Source organism: Lolium perenne, chromosome 2 (assembly GCF_019359855.2).
Source record: "Lolium perenne isolate Kyuss_39 chromosome 2, Kyuss_2.0, whole genome shotgun sequence".
NCBI lineage: Eukaryota > Viridiplantae > Streptophyta > Magnoliopsida > Poales > Poaceae > Lolium > Lolium perenne.
Window position 1 is genome coordinate 302,557,065 of NC_067245.2, and position 15,550 is coordinate 302,572,614.

The 15,550-nt window shown below is 43.2% G+C and overlaps 3 protein-coding genes across 4 annotated transcripts; 2 read left to right on the forward strand and 1 right to left on the reverse strand.

Moving 5' to 3' along the window:
- The first annotated feature begins 321 nt into the window (after positions 1-321).
- Positions 322-6,113, forward strand: LOC127337039 (diacylglycerol kinase 1). Of its 2 annotated transcripts, none has more exons than XM_051363913.2 (13): positions 322-478; positions 2,453-2,675; positions 2,782-2,904; positions 2,992-3,120; positions 3,595-3,680; positions 3,914-4,037; positions 4,195-4,243; positions 4,422-4,504; positions 4,635-4,702; positions 4,906-4,983; positions 5,142-5,229; positions 5,327-5,443; positions 5,516-6,113. In XM_051363913.2, the coding sequence occupies exons 2-13, from the start codon at positions 2,454-2,456 to the stop codon at positions 5,843-5,845; spliced, it is 1,497 nt and encodes a 498-aa protein (XP_051219873.1). In that variant the 5' UTR covers positions 322-478; position 2,453; the 3' UTR covers positions 5,846-6,113. The 2 variants fall into 2 exon arrangements, with proteins under 2 accessions (XP_051219873.1, XP_051219872.1); XM_051363912.2 differs by lacking the exon at positions 322-478 and adding an exon at positions 654-903.
- Positions 6,114-6,700: 587 nt separating this feature from the next.
- LOC127337040 (uncharacterized) lies at positions 6,701-7,290 on the forward strand. Its single transcript, XM_051363915.2, has one exon. It carries the CDS (start codon positions 6,846-6,848, stop codon positions 7,125-7,127), a length of 282 nt encoding a protein of 93 aa, XP_051219875.1. The 5' UTR covers positions 6,701-6,845; the 3' UTR covers positions 7,128-7,290.
- A 1,156-nt stretch (positions 7,291-8,446) lies between these two features.
- Positions 8,447-10,764, reverse strand: LOC139829895 (probable glutathione S-transferase GSTF1). Its single transcript, XM_051363904.2, has 3 exons — positions 10,527-10,764; positions 10,338-10,386; positions 8,447-9,090 (listed from the first exon to the last, which is right to left on the reverse strand). The coding sequence occupies exons 1-3, from the start codon at positions 10,674-10,676 to the stop codon at positions 8,630-8,632; spliced, it is 660 nt and encodes a 219-aa protein (XP_051219864.1). The 5' UTR covers positions 10,677-10,764; the 3' UTR covers positions 8,447-8,629.
- Between the last annotated feature and the right edge of the window lie 4,786 nt (positions 10,765-15,550).

Here is a 15,550-nt window from a genome sequence, read left to right on the forward strand (position 1 = left end):
TTGGTAGTGTACCAACAGCATGGTGTCAACACCGACGACAACTGAGGAGCCATAATGTTCCATTTGTAAATTTAGTGTCGGTTTACTCAACCTGAAGTAAGAAAGAAAATTAAACAATTGTAGTAAAGTAAAGTAAAGAAAGGAAAGGTAAAAAGAAGGAAAAGAAAGAGAAGTCAGAGATTGGAAGCGGTGTGTGTGGGTGAGGCTGCCATCACGGACGCCAATGGGACGGCATTGCGGACCTGGACTGGACGCCAACGCCGGACCTGCAGGGGCAGGGCAGTTCCCCATTCGAACGCGGCCGGGGTCGCTTTCCCTTTCCTCGGCGTCCTCGCCTGCTCACCATCTTCCTCCTATTAATTCTTCTCCCCACGGCCGCGTCCCCGTCCCCGTCCCAAATCCTTCCAAACTCCAGCGCTCCAGCCTCCAGGTCCACGCGCACAAGGGAACGGAGGAACCCACCAAGCCTCGCCACTAGGTAAGACTAAGATCCATCCATGGCTGCCCTGCTACCCCCGCCAGGCGGGATCTCGCCTCCCTCTATAAACCCCCTCTTGTCCCAGCATTCTTGCTGGTAGTGCCTTTTCTCCTTGGTCACTACTCGCGAGCGGAATTCGATTCGATCCGCGTGTGTATTGGTTGTTGGAGTGCTTGTGAGTCCCCACCCTCTTTCACTGGATCCACGCGCGGCGGTTGCTTTTGCCTTGGCGGTGGCCTGAACCCCGAAGGGCCTGCCTTCGATTGGGGATCTGGTTCTCCTCCTCCTTCGCACTAGGATTTTTTCGTCTACGGCTGGTGGTAGTTTTCTTCTGCCCGGGTGCTTCTTGGTATGGCGCAATCTGCCGATGGCGCTGATCGCCTGTGGACGCTGGGAAGGCGATGGGCTCACGGCATTGTTTTCGGGTACTACCAAGATTAACCTCTAGCACTGACACTGGGGAATTTCTTTCCGATGCTTCCTTTTTCACAGTATCTAATTTTATTTTATTGTGGGGAGAAAGTGCGCCCCTTGTTTAGTTCTGCCAAAGTTCTCTGCGCGGTCATATTTTATCATGCTTTCTGTTTCTTGCTGCTTGTGTTTGTACTAACATACACTAGAATGCCGATTGCCAAAGCCTGAAGAGCGAAGATGCTGAATTGTACCCTGTAGGAGGGCAATGGTCATAGGAATTTCTCAGTCATAGGATGCGCTAGGCTAGGCTATGCATATGTCTTTGTGATATCCTCCAATTTTCATGCGGCAGCAGGCCACCTATGCCATCCTAGCGTTGGATGCCATTCTCCAATCAGTGCCGGTCCTGAGATTTCGGAGGCCCGGGCGAAACTAAAATTTTGGGCCCCTCTTACTATTTTTTTTCGCATGTATGAGATGATGAAAAATAAATACTTTTAAGTATACATAACTTCAATATTCATATAAAACAATATTTACATGATACCTTAAAATTTTCTCCGCCAATTCCTACAAGCAAAGTCCGTGACGATGGAATCAATATCAAACTCGTCCATTAACTTCTTCTCGATGTATAGAGTTGCCAAACCAGTTAACCCCGCTCCTACAAATAAGAACAAACACTGCTAATCAAAATTCAGAACCCGAATTATAGGCGAGCATATAGTAGAATTTCGAGAGAGCTGCAGCGGGTGTTCTTACCTTCTATCTTAATCTAATACGTAGATTGGATGATTGCCTGATTGACGATGGCTGAACTAGGACTACCAACTGCGATGTCCACTGGCCGCCGGACTAGCAAGCAGCACCGTAGTACGTAGGAGGGCAGTAGTCAGCAGATCGTCTCGCGGTCGGTTGGTCGCAATCGGCGAGAACGAGGGCACGAACCAGGCGGCCTGGGAGATAGCCACGAACCGCGAGAGGGCAGACATGGAATCGTGGCGTCTGACTCAGGCAAATTGGCGATGTTTCACATATCGATAGATGGAACGAATTTAGGCGCTGACTCAAGTCGTGGCCGGCCAGCCGGATTGAAAACCAAAAGGAAAAGAAAAAGGTCCAACTGTAGACCATGCCCATCTAAAATCGTAAAATTGCTCTCTTTTTTCTGCAATGTATAGTAAGCCTATATAGAAAATATGGGCCCCCAATTTTTTTGGGCCCGGGGCGGCCGCCCCGCTAGACCCTCCCCAGGGCCGGCCCTGTCTCCAATTTACACCTTTTAGAGATGGTATCAAGCCCTTTTTTTTTTGCTTCTTATCTCTACATTTTGTGGTTGATAATGAAATGTTTTTGCTGTTTCACTCATTCTCCATTCCCGCAATGTTTCCTAACATTTCGTAAAGAATTTCATTGAACTGCTGATTTTAACAATCTTTTCTCTGAGAATGGCTTGGACCCAGCCCGTTAGTTCTAAAAGATACTTCTAAATATTCCACCGCTTTCTAGGTGGAATACTGGAGATAGCCTAAACTTACATTTTCTATTATACTGTTGCAGGATGGATGGAAGTACAAATGGCGCTAACGGTTTGGGCTCCAAGTCATGCGGTCCGCTGACCGACTACTACATTCCAGATTACATACTCAAACCGGACTCCGAACCAGTCCTCATTGACAACGCACCATCTTGTCCTGTGGTAGTCTTCATCAACTCTAAAAGTGGTGGCCAACTTGGAAGTGGTTTGATCAAAACGTACCGTGAACTTCTCAATGTAGCACAGGTACCTGGCCTAGCGTTTAGAGAAGCTTTGATGTCGAAACATTGCATTCACGTGATGCAGAGTAGCACTTTATACCATGGTCTGATAGCTGCTCACTCTTTCGCAGGTTTTTGATCTCTCAGAAGAGTCTCCTGATAGGGTGCTGCACAGACTGTATGCCAACTTTGAAAAGCTCAAGTCTAACGGAGATATTCTTGCTGTTGAAATCCAGAGGAAGCTTAGACTAATCGTGAGTGTCCTCCCTCTGATTCTGATCTGCAAAAGAAGGCCCTTTTGCCTGGTGTTTCTTTGTCTTATGTAAGGAACTTTCAAACAGGTTGCTGGTGGTGATGGAACGGCAAGTTGGCTGCTTGGAGTAGTTAGTGATCTTAAGCTTTCTCACCCACCCCCTGTTGCTACTGTGCCTCTGGGAACCGGAAACAACCTTCCTTTTTCATTTGGATGGGTATGCTAATGGCTATTCTTTATTATGAGCATGTTTATATAATGTCTAATTTTGCACTTCATGTTTGCTGGTACTCAAACACTTATATGTTTTTCACAACAAAAGAACATACCACGAGCTAGTTTTCTTGTTAGACTGTATCCAATTGTAAGAAATGCTTGCCCAATAGATGTAAAACTTTTGATAAGTAGTGACCAGCAGATGGTTGGTGTTTACATTGTATTTCCTTTGTTTCATTGTATACTGCTGCCCTTTGAAGGAATGTAACTTTTCATTTTGATGTACTAGATTTTTTTAATTCAGAGGTAACTTGGTAGTGGTTAGTTGTTATTGTAAATCTGTCAGTTTCTTCCATATGTTCTTTTTAGCTGCTCTGCATACAGTACAAGGCCGAATTTTGTATAACCTTTGCTTATCAGTTTACCAATAAATTAAGTATAAGTATTTTTTTTATTCATGTAACTTGAACTGCAGGGAAAGAAGAACCCAGCTACTGACCAAGAGGCAGTGAAATCATTCCTTGGGCTAGTAAAAGGAGCAGGAGAAATGAGCATTGATAGGTATTGTCTCACATATATATAGTATGGAGTATTACCTTTATTTGTAGTCTATGCTTCTGGAATCAAAATAGGTCCTCATATTCTCATGTTTGCATCTTGACACAAACAGTTCTTTGCACATCTAGATGCACTTTCCTGGTGTCGTCCTGCTCAGTTTAAAGTATGGGTGAAATGTATCCTCTATTCTGCTTATGACAGAAAACACTCAATCTAGATGCACTTTCCTGTTTCAGTTGGCATATCATCATGAGGATGCGAGTTCCACAGGAAGGTCCATGTGATCCTATTGCTCCCTTAGAGCTTCCCCATTCACTACATGCATTCCACCGTGTATCAGGGTCCGATGAGCTCAATGTGGTATGACAAATTTCTGTTGCTACTATTCGTATTTAATCCCTTTGGTTAATAATGTGATAGTAATGGACTAATGATGGACTGTTACTTCTGAATAACACCTATAGACCGAAATGGGCAAATGTTGTCAGTCTAATTAAGCACTTATGTCTTTGTTCAGGAGGGTTACCACACATTCCGTGGAGGATTTTGGAATTACTTTAGTATGGGTAAGAATTGCTTGTGCTCAGTACTTTTATTTCAGACAAGGGCTATGCACCATTTCAGACAATAAACTTAATCAGAATATCTAAGATATATTTTGTAGTAAATACATAAAGCTTATTATAGGGTTTGGAACACTGCAAGAACTTAAGCAAATGAACTTCATGCTTTTATATGCTGCAGGAATGGATGCACAAGTGTCTTATGGATTCCACTCTGAAAGGAAGAAAAATCCGGAGAAGTTCAAAAACCAGCTAACAAATCAGGTATTTTTGTTTGTTTGTGTGGAAAACAATAGTTTTTATATTTTCCTTCGATTATTTAGAAATAAAAATTGCTAGCTCACCTGCTTGATGTATGAATATATGACGTCTTGCAATGCATTTTTCTGTGCAGGGTACATATGCTAAGCTTGGACTTAAACAAGGATGGTTTGCTCCTTCTCTAACCCATTCATCTTCAAGGTAGTTTGTCACTAATCCAGCCATCGCGCTTCTGATCTTGCTCATGCTATATTTGATTTTTAGCACTTTGAGAAGTTATTAAGCTACAAAGTACCAATCAGTTTAGATTTGTGGGTGGAACTCTTAACAGAGTGCCATCAGCTTTAAGATAAGATTACTTTGACCTCAGATGTGTATATGACATTTTGAGCGCCCATTTTCAGGAACATCTCTCAGCTTGCAAAGGTGAAGATCATGAAAAGACCTGGTGGCCGATGGGAAGACCTTAAAATCCCCAGCAGGTAGATAAATCCTCATTGCCTTTTCCAATCGGTTTGCCACCTGCCAATTTCTGCTACTTGAGGTGGCATACACTTGGAATTCTGCTTCTCATTATTGATAAGAATTGGATGACGGTCGATGCCAAAAATTAATCAACAATCATTCTCTCCTTTTTCAGTATTCGATCAATTATCTGTCTGAATTTGCCAAGTTTCTCGGGAGGATTCAACCCCTGGGGAACACCTGGCACGAGGAAAGCACAGGACGTAAGTTTCGCTTCTTGGTAACACTTTACAGAGTCGCCTTGTCCCATAGTAATGACTCCTTCGGCAGAGATTTATAAGTTTTCCTGGCAATATGCAGAGAGACCTGACTGCGCCTTATGTCGATGATGGGCTCATCGAGGTTGTCGGCTTTCGTGATGCTTGGCATGGGCTCGTTTTGCTGTCCTCTAAAGGACATGGGACTCGTCTAGCACAGGTGAAGTACCTACACTGGTACACTGTTCGATTCATTACCGCTGACTGTTGCTGATGGAAATTTCACTGCCAGGCTCACAGAATCCGGTTCGAGTTCCACAAAGGAGCAGCTGAGCACACATTCATGAGGGTCGACGGCGAGCCATGGAAGCAGCCCCTCCCCAAGGACGACGAGACTGTCGTGGTTGAGATCTCGCATCTCCGCCAGGTCACCATGCTGGCCAACCAGCCGTGCAAATCGAAGAGCATCGATGACCCAACATCCCCATCACACCGTGCTGAAGACAACGATGACAGCGACAGCTTGGAGGATGAGGACGAGTGGAAGGAGGGGAGGAAGAAGTTCGGAGCAGCAGATACCTTCAAGTTGCCCGACGAGGTCGAGATCGCACATCTTAGCTGAGGTTTTAGCCCAGGTTCCTGCCCTGCGACCTGTTGATATGATTGAGATTTCAGAATGGTAGCTGCTAATGCTGTCAGTGATACTGCCCCTTGGTATTAGTTGCCTTAATTGTGTAGACTGGCTGGTATATTGGTTTAGCTAACTGCGAAATTCAAAGCTTTGGATTTGCATGCAAAACAGCAATACAGTTGTTCTTTTTTCCTGGAAGAGATCGTTTGGCTCGCATCTTTGGGGCTGGAATCAAAAAATTCATTTGTGATTCCGAGAATCAACTTGTTTGGCTCTCATGGAATTGGTATTAGAATTCAATTGAGAATTCCATAGATTTCATCCCATGCTTAACCTTAATTCTTCTTAGTACCTTCAGTATTTATGCTCCCTCTGTTTCGAAATATAAGGCGTCCTTACATAATGCTGGTAAACGACTTTCAACAATAACTGTGATTTGTATTTATAATATTTTCATAAAATTTGTATAAATATATATGAAATAAAAGTGAATTGCAAGATGAATGTAACGATATTATTTACACATTGTAAATCTGTATGTTTATAAAATTAGTGGTCAAAGTTGTGCATCCAAGAAGGTGCGGAAAAAAATCTGTGCCATGGAGGGAGTACATTGTTTGAAGGAAAGCAACAATTGTTAACGAAGAAGCACCAAACCGTTGAAGCCGTGACAGGCAAAGCGCGTAACAGATGACATCAAAATGGTAGGATAAGCACGGGTGACAATGCGAAACAGCTTCTAGACTTATCCCTATCCGCGGCTAACGCCCGCCGTTTCCCTGGAAAACCCACCAAAAACCACAGCGCACGCCCGTGGAAACTCAATCTGTGTACGCCAACACGCTAACGGTTACCGCTTCCACTCCTCAGTATATAAACAATCGCCGCGCCTCATTTCGTCCAAACCACAACAAGCAAAGCAAGCAAAGACAGTCTTGTCAACCACAACCAGTGTGCGAGAGCAGCTAGCGCAAGAGCAAGGAATCGGTCGATGAGCTTGAGGTACATGATCAGCAGGGTGGGCGCGCGAGCGGCGCAGGCCGTGCGGGAGGGCGCCGCCACCGCCAGGTCCGTCAAGGACAGGGCGCAGCAGCAGTCCATGGCGAGGACGACCAGGACGCCGGCCACGGCGCAGACGGTGGAGTCTGGGACGGGGAGGGCGAGCTCCGCGGCGATGGCGAGGAAGGCGGCCGAGGAGGAGAGGCGGAGGAGGGCGGCCGAGGAGTCGCTGCGCACCGTCATGTTCCTCTCCTTCTGGGGCCCGAACACTTGATATTAATTTTTTGTTTTGATTTCCATTTGAAACTAGTTATGTATAGGTGTGGCCGCGTGGTGTGAGGCGGTTTTCTGAATGTTAAGTCTGTGCAAATCTCTGTATACAGTACTGTACTACAAGGCTGAAAGTCAAGCTCCAACGATTTGTTTCTCTGTCAAAACATGGTACTCGTATCAGAGGTGAAAATGAGTTCAGACAAAGTTCATAACCCTAGCAAAATTTTCTCAACTCTGGTCAGATTTCTTCTATCAATTAGAATTTAGAAGGTAAGTTGTTTTTAGTAACAGGAAGATCATCACCTCCTGGCTCCATTGCACAACGGAGCCTGTGCTATTTTTCTGCTGAAGCTCTCCGTTTGATGCCAGATTTTTTTCTTAAACGGAAATCGGAAGCTCTGGGTATATGTGGTCTCTAGGACTGTCGACAGGTGTTCTAAATTCTGATGTAGGAGTTGCAAGCAACGAACTGAAAAAGCAGTACAAAACGTGATTCAGTTTGAAGACTTCCACGGCATACACAACCACCAAATCACCGCACGCTCGTGCTATTCTGGATGTACAAATCTTATTGTCGAGATAACGTGAAAAAGGAAAACACCATACAGGCTAGGGAAAAATTCCTTTTTTCGCGGACACGCGAAAGGCGTGCCAAATCTTTATAGAAAGGAGCAAACAAAATACAAAAGACCAACGGGAGATGCAAGCATCTACCCGCGGTCAACCCACACACACCACTCTAGCCTAGAGGCCTACTCTCGCAACATGACTCTCCGCTCCCCTCCCCGTGGACATCTGCCTCCCTAGGTTACCAAAGACCATGGCATTTCCAGAGCGTCCAGGCAATCAGCAAGACTAGAGTGTCGCTTGGGAAAAATTCCAATTCTGGAGATAATGGCTTATTGTCTCAGTAGTCAGTAGTGATACGAGGGAAAAAACACCATAATGGCTTATTGTCTCAGTAGTCAGTAGTGATACGAGCGAATGCAATTATTCAAGTTCCAAAGATTTTGTTTCTCTGTTAAAACATGATACTCATATCAGAGGTGAAAATGAGTTAAATTCATACTTCTAGCCAAATATCTCAACTTTGGTCAGATTTCTTCTATCAACTAGAGTTCAGTGGTTTGCAATAACAGGGAGATCACTTCCTTGGCTCCATTGCACAACGGACTCTATGCTACTTCAACTGAAAATCGCCGTTTGGTCCCAGATTTTCTTTAACACGGAAATCGGAAGCATTGCATACATGTGGTCTAGGACCTGACATATATACTACTGTAATACAAAATTCTCATTTAGGACTTGCAATCGACAAACTGAGAGCATCACAAAATATGATTTCAGTTTAAAAGAGTTCCACGGAATACACAACCACCAAACTGCACGCTGGTGCAATTCTAGAGATACAAGCTTATTGCCTGAGTAGTGATACCAGGAAAAAGGAACATCACATATGCATACACATCTCATAACGCGAGAACGATCTGCCCTGCATTCAGATCAAGCCTTGGGTGGAACCATGCTTGCGCTGATCTTCTTGATGGCCGGCCTGGCCATGATCCTCTCCCACCACGCCTTGACGTGCGGGTAGGAGTCGAATAGCGCCGCGTGTGGTGTCGCCATGAAGTAGAAGGTGTAGGGGAAGTGGTTGAGGTCCGCGAAGCTCACGAAATCCCCGGCCAGGTACTCGTGCTGGGACAGACGCGCCTCGTACACCTCCAACACCTTCTTGAGTTTCTCGAGGCTCTCGGCCACGACCTTCTCGTCCGTGGGGATGCCGCGCATCATCGGGTTGATGAGGCACTGGTACACGATGGGGGACAGGGCCGGGTTGTAGGTGTGTGCGTCCACCTCCGTCCACACATCCACCATGGCCGCCTCCTTCAGGTTGCCTTCCCTCAGCAGGTCGACCTCGTCCGTCTTGTACTTGCGTAGAACGTACTTCGAGATCGCGCGTGACTCTGGGATCACAAGGAATACAATGTAAGGATTGACTAAAGTTGGAAAAAATACTAGAAATCGATGGTCCGCAAGGTTGGAAGGACATGGTCTTGTGGAGGCGAGTGCTTTCGCGAACTGCTCAATTTTGCTCTCAGGGAAACTCATGAATAAAAAGTTGACCCAATCTTCTTCCATATCTAAAGATAATAGTCCTCTTATTTTTATATAAACAGCTAAGTTAGGCGCGGAGAGAGGAATTGAATCCTTGACCTCAAGGTCGTGAGCCTCTGTGAGCTACTACCTCTGTACGGATTTAATCGACGCATGGATGTAAAGCAACTGAACTAGCTGTGGTTCTAATCAAAGTCAATTACATAAGAACGGAGGGAGTACCAAACTGCTATGCTCTGCTCTAGCGTAGCAAATATGAATAAAAAAAGTTGAATACAAGACTTTACCATGTGTAGACAAAAAGAGTACTCCTTTTATAGAGAATGTTACTTTGGAAAGGCTATGGGTTATAGTCGATGTTGATTGATTATTTTTCACGTCTCTAATTCAAAACGGAGCAAAAAAATTTAATTTTATTTGGCTCCTTTATGGATACTTTCACCACTTAACATCTATGTCAATTTTTCTATTTGAATGGAACCAAAGCGCTATGTTTTCAGGGTAAAAAAAAGCGCTATGTTTTGCAGATTATTTCCTTGTAGAATATGAGATAAAAAGTCAATCTAAATCCATCAAATCTACTTATTTCGTTCTGTACTTTCATTCTGGAGATCCCTAGGGAGATTCAGATAACTGGATTTAAACCGAGCCGAAACAATATGCTGTTGGTTATAGTAAAGCACCAGAATTATCCTGTTATAATGAAACGATTGGAAATTTTAAAAAATATTAAATATACGGTGCAAAATTATACTTCGCGACTCTGTATCGATAAACTAATTTGTATTTTATATGCAATTTCTATTTAGTCTTTACATACAAATCACAAGAATGTACTTCCTCCGTACCTATTTATAAGACGTTTAAGAGTACTAAAACAGTGTGTCACAACGTCTTATATTTCCGTATAGAGGAAGTATATTCTTCCTCAATATGCTATTGAGAGGAAAAGGATAAAATCCTTTATACGATTTTTTTTTGATGAATGGAAATTTTTAAAATATGCTTTTGAGTATATCATTACAAATTCAGTCATTAATAAGTTGATTCAGAGATCGTCAAAATGACTGAAAAAGACAGGCGAACTAGATCATACCCCAGAGAAGCAGATCCCCGTCCTGGAAAGCAGGGATTTGGCCGAACGGCTGCAAGAAAAACAAGGCACGCGCCAAGATAGAAAAACATCAGCACCAAGGTCTGCTTCTACAATTCAACAGGAATGGTCATCGAGATCTAGAAAAGAAACGAAGCAGGGGATGGGTTTAAACTCATGGAGGCTACGTACGTTTCTGGCGAGGTGCTCGGAGCTCTTGTGCTCCATGACCTTGAAGTCAATGTCGACGACCTCGTACTCGGCGCCCACCTCCTCCAGGAAGACCAGCACCCGCGCCACGTTCGTCGACATCGCCGGCCCGAACACCTTAACCGGCGCCATTTCTCTGAGCTGATGCAGGCTGATGGTGTGAGATGGATCAGGTGTGTCTGTGCCTGCGTATCTATCTGCCTGTGTGCGAGCGGTGTGCAGCATGATGTTAATACCGTCCCATTTTATAGGGCATCTTCCAATTAATTCTGCATTGATACTTTGGTTGGTGGGAAGTGTGTGGACGTCATTCGTGGCTTTCTCTCGACGATGGAAGGAGGAGACTATCATGAGGTCAGTGCTGAGCCATGCGGTCAACAAATGCATGGTCTGCTAACGTCAGCAGTGAGGTAGGTGGTAGGTGCCACTGCCTTCGAGTGTGTTCTAGAACAAGCAAACTTTCCATTTTGAGATTTTTGGCCCCAACTAAAGTGATCCAGATATTTTTAAAAGATTTATATTGTAGGCAATATAGAAAAAATAATAATAACGTGGATCTAAGTATGCATACTTTCGTAGGCTTCATCCTTAGGCGTTCGCTCCCCAGGACGACGCCAGGGGCTCCAAAACCCTAGCGCCGGCAGCCCTCCCCCCGCGTCCTCTCTATCTCCGCCGTTGGCCACGGTGGCAGCGGGCCCCGGCACCAAACGTGCCTGGGGGATGATGGAGGTGGTGACCAGCGGTGACGACTGGGGCGGCAGCCAGCGGTTTCGACTCGCTTTCTCTCGGGAGGTGTGTGGATGTCATGCGTGGCTTTCTCTCGAAGATGGAAGGAGGAGGCCATCGTGAGGTCACTGCTGAGCCCCGCGGTGAACGAATGCGTGGTCTGCTAACGGTCAGTTACGTGGTAGGTGCCACTGGTTTCGAGTGTGTTCTAGAACAAGCAAACTTTCCATTTCGAGAGTTTTGGCCCCAACTCAAGTGATCCAGATATTTTTAAAAGATTTGAAAAAATATCATATGTAGGCAATGATGTGTGCAAAATATAAATTTAAAATACTTTATATTGTAGGTAATATAGAAAAATAATAATAACGTGCATCTAAGTATGCATACTTTCGCAGGCTTCACCCTTAGGCGTTCGCTCCATAGGGCGATGCTAGGGGCTCCAAAACCCTAGCGCCGCCAGCCCTCCTCCCGCGTCCTCACTACCTCCGCCGCTACCATCGTCGCTAGCCATGGTGGCGACGGGTGATACGTCGTAAACGTATCTATAATTTTTGATGATCAATGCTTGTTTTACACCAATTTATATACGTTTTATCTACACTTCGTTGCACTTTTATTCATTTTCTGGCACTAACCTATTAACAAGATGCCACAGTGCCAGTTCCCTGTTTTCTACTATTTTTGTATTTCAGAAAATTTATACAGAAAATATTCTCGGTATTGGATGAAACAAAAGCCGAAGTCAATATTTTACCGTAACGAAGACGAAATTCGAATGAGAGTCGAAGAGGAGCCACACGGGGGCCAGAACACCCCATGGCGCGGCCTGGGTGTGGCCCGCACCTAGGGGTGGTGTGGGCCACCTTGGCCTCCACCGACCTCGTCCTTCACCCTATTTATTGATGTTCCCGGGAAAAACCTACACACCCGAGTCTTCATCCACGAAAAGTTTCGTCACGTCCACCATCACAGACACTAGCTCGGGAGGGGTCTGAAGCTCTTCTCGGCACCCTGCCGGAGGGGGAGATCATCGCCGGAGGCATCTACATTCTTCAAAGTGATGTGTGAGTAGTTCATCCCTCAACTATGGGTTCATAGCAGTAGCTAGATGGTTCTATTCTCAATTTGTGCATCATGTTTAGATCTTGTGAGATGCATATCATGATCAAGTTCATCCTTATGTAATATTACATGTTTTGTTTGCTGGGATCCGATGAATATGGAATACTATGTTGAGATCGATTATATATTCTTGTCATATTTTATTTGTGATCTTGCATGCTCTCCGTTGCAAGTAGATATTTTGGCCAAGTAAATGCTTGTAACTTCAAGAGGGAGTATTTATGCTCGATAGTGGTTTCATGGCTCTAGTTTTCTGCAAGAGTGACAATAACTTCTAAGATTGTAGATGTGATGTTGCTACTACGGAGAAAACAACAATGTTTTATCCAAGGTTAATTCTAATATTTATTTTACATACATTGGTTAATGCGATAATCTGTTGCTTGCAACTTAATACTGGAAGGGGTTTAGACGATAACCGGAAGGTGGATTATTATTCATAGACGCAGTTGGATTATAGTCTATGTATTATCTTGTAATGCCCAAACGAATCTCATAGTAATCATCCTGTCATGTATGGTCTTTATTTTGTCAATTTTCCAGCTGTAATTTGTTCACCTAGCATGTTATTTATCTTTATGGAGAGACAACTCGAACGAACTGTGGACCCTAGTCTTTTCCTTTACACTGATAAATTCATCTAGGGCAAGCACTGGTCTCTTTAATTGCACTGCAAACATCTCTTTCCACTCAATACGTCTAATCCTTTGTGTTCAGCAAAATCGGTGAGATTGACAATCTCACTGTGAGTTGGGCAATTTGGTTGTGTTGTGTGTGCAGGTTCCACGTTGTTGCTGGCGCCGGTAGTGCGCCCTGCAAATAGTCAGCTAGCAACATCTTCAAAAGTCACATCTTTCTCCTACTGGTCGATTAAACCTTGGTTTCTTACTGAGGGAAAACTTGCTGCTGTACTTAGCACACCTTCCTCTTGGAGTTCCCCAACGCGATTGCCGACTTCCACGTCAACTGCCAGCAAGATTTTCTGGCGCCGTTGCCGGGGAGAAAGATGATTCTGCAAGGGAGTCTCTCATCTCCAATCTCTTTACTTTTTTATAGTTTTGCTTAGTTTATTTTACTTTGTCTTGTTTGCTTTATTATATCAAAAACACAAAAAATTAGTTTCTATTATAGTTGTTATTTTTATTGTTCTGTTTTAATTTTGCTAAAATGAGTATTTCTGAAGTTGAGGTTCGTTCTTTTAAGCAACAAGTGAGAGAAAGTTTGAGAGATGCTTGGTATAGAATAAGTAATGCACATCATAGATGTACTAAAAAAATATTCTACCATGATCTTTCTTAGAAATTTTTATATTGGTATGTCTAGCTGGAATATGTATGTTTTGGATAATCTCACGGGGGTAATTTTCTAGATACTCCCGCTTTGGAAGCTTGCAATTTAGTTGAAAGCTTAGTAGGAATACCACCTATTAATGTTGTTAAAACTGAGATCACTTTAGAAGATGTTGTAGAAAGACTGAGCTCTCTAGAGAAATGTTTACCAAATTGCTTTGGTAATGCTAGCCAAATTAATAAAGCAGTAGAAAGTATCAATAAAAAAATCACTGTTTTAGAGGTAGCAATACCCATGATAGTATAAACCTTAGGATTGGTAAACTAGAGGAGGCTATGAAAACTTTAACTTCAATTTTTTCTTATTTTGATTTTAAGAAGGAGAAAATTTTTGTGAGAAAAGAGCAAAAATTCATGTATGTTCCCAAGGTATCTAAGCAAAAACCCCACAATATGTTTAAAATTGATAAAACTTTTAGTACAACTAAGAGTGATTTACATGTTGAATCATCTCCAGGGTATCTAAGTGCATATTTTGACAAATTGTGTGTTAGAGGAAGTAATTGATATTGATGCTTCTTCACTTGATAATACTTGATGCTAGTTCCTTTTCTGCATCCAGCGGAAAAGCATTAAATAAAAGCACTCTTAGGAGATAACCCATATTTATTTTCTATAATTTTTCTTTTATTGAATCTTGGAAGTTATTGCCTCCGATTTTCTTCTATCAATTAGTAGTTAAGTGGTTATTAATAACAGAAAAATCACTCCGGGCTCCATTGCACAACGGAGCCTGTGCTATTTCAACTGAAATTCTCCATTAGGTGCCAGATTTCTCTTAAACGGAAATGGGAAGCACCCGCGTACATGTGGTGTCTAGGACTGTCGAGAGATATTCTAAATTCTGATGCAGGACTTGCAAGCAACAAACTGAAAGCACTACAAAGTATGATTTCTACTGAAAGAGTTTCACGGAATAGACAAGCACCAAATCGCACGCTGGTGCAATTCTGGAGATACAAGATTATTATGGTCTCAGTCGAGATTTTTTTTCGAAATGGGAGCATAGCCCCAGCCTCTGCATCAATTGATGCACACAGCTTTCTTTATTAAATCAAGTTCAAAGTATGCGGTAATTTAAACGATTACAATCATGGATCGGCCAACGTCGATACATGGATCAACCATAAGAAAATGAGACACATAAAGAAACTATCCATTTGATAATCTGTTAATGTGTCGCCATCCAGTAGCCTGGAAAAAGCAGTCCTGAGCAACCGTCAACAGCCGGTTGCATCCAGAAGCCATGTGCTCCCGCTGCTCCTCCGGGAGAAGGAACGCCCATAAGTGAATCCAGTGCGCAGCTCGCCGAATAACCTGCAAGAAATTAGTAGATTTTTGTTTATTAAAGACCATGTCATTTCGACTTGTCCAAATGGACCAACATAAAGCTGCAATACCAATACGTATGCGAGCTTTATCACATTTGCTAACTCCATTTAACCAGTTACCAAACATATTATTAATACTAGTTGGCGCGGGTATATTAAAAGCAAAATACACCATACGCCAAACAATCTTTGCAAACGGACAATTGAGAAACAAATGATCAACGGTCTCGTTCGAGTCACAGAAACAACATTTTAGACAGCCACTCCAATTTCGCTTTGCCAAATTGTCCTTTGTTAATAAGACTTTATTATGAAGGAACCACATAAAAATTTTGATTTTTAACGGAATTTTCATCTTCCACAAATATTTACGAAGAAATCTAGTATGCCCATTCATCAAGTCTAGATACATAGATTTAACCGTAAAAAGTCCTGATTCATTCAGGTTCCATATAAATTTATCCGGTTCCGGTGT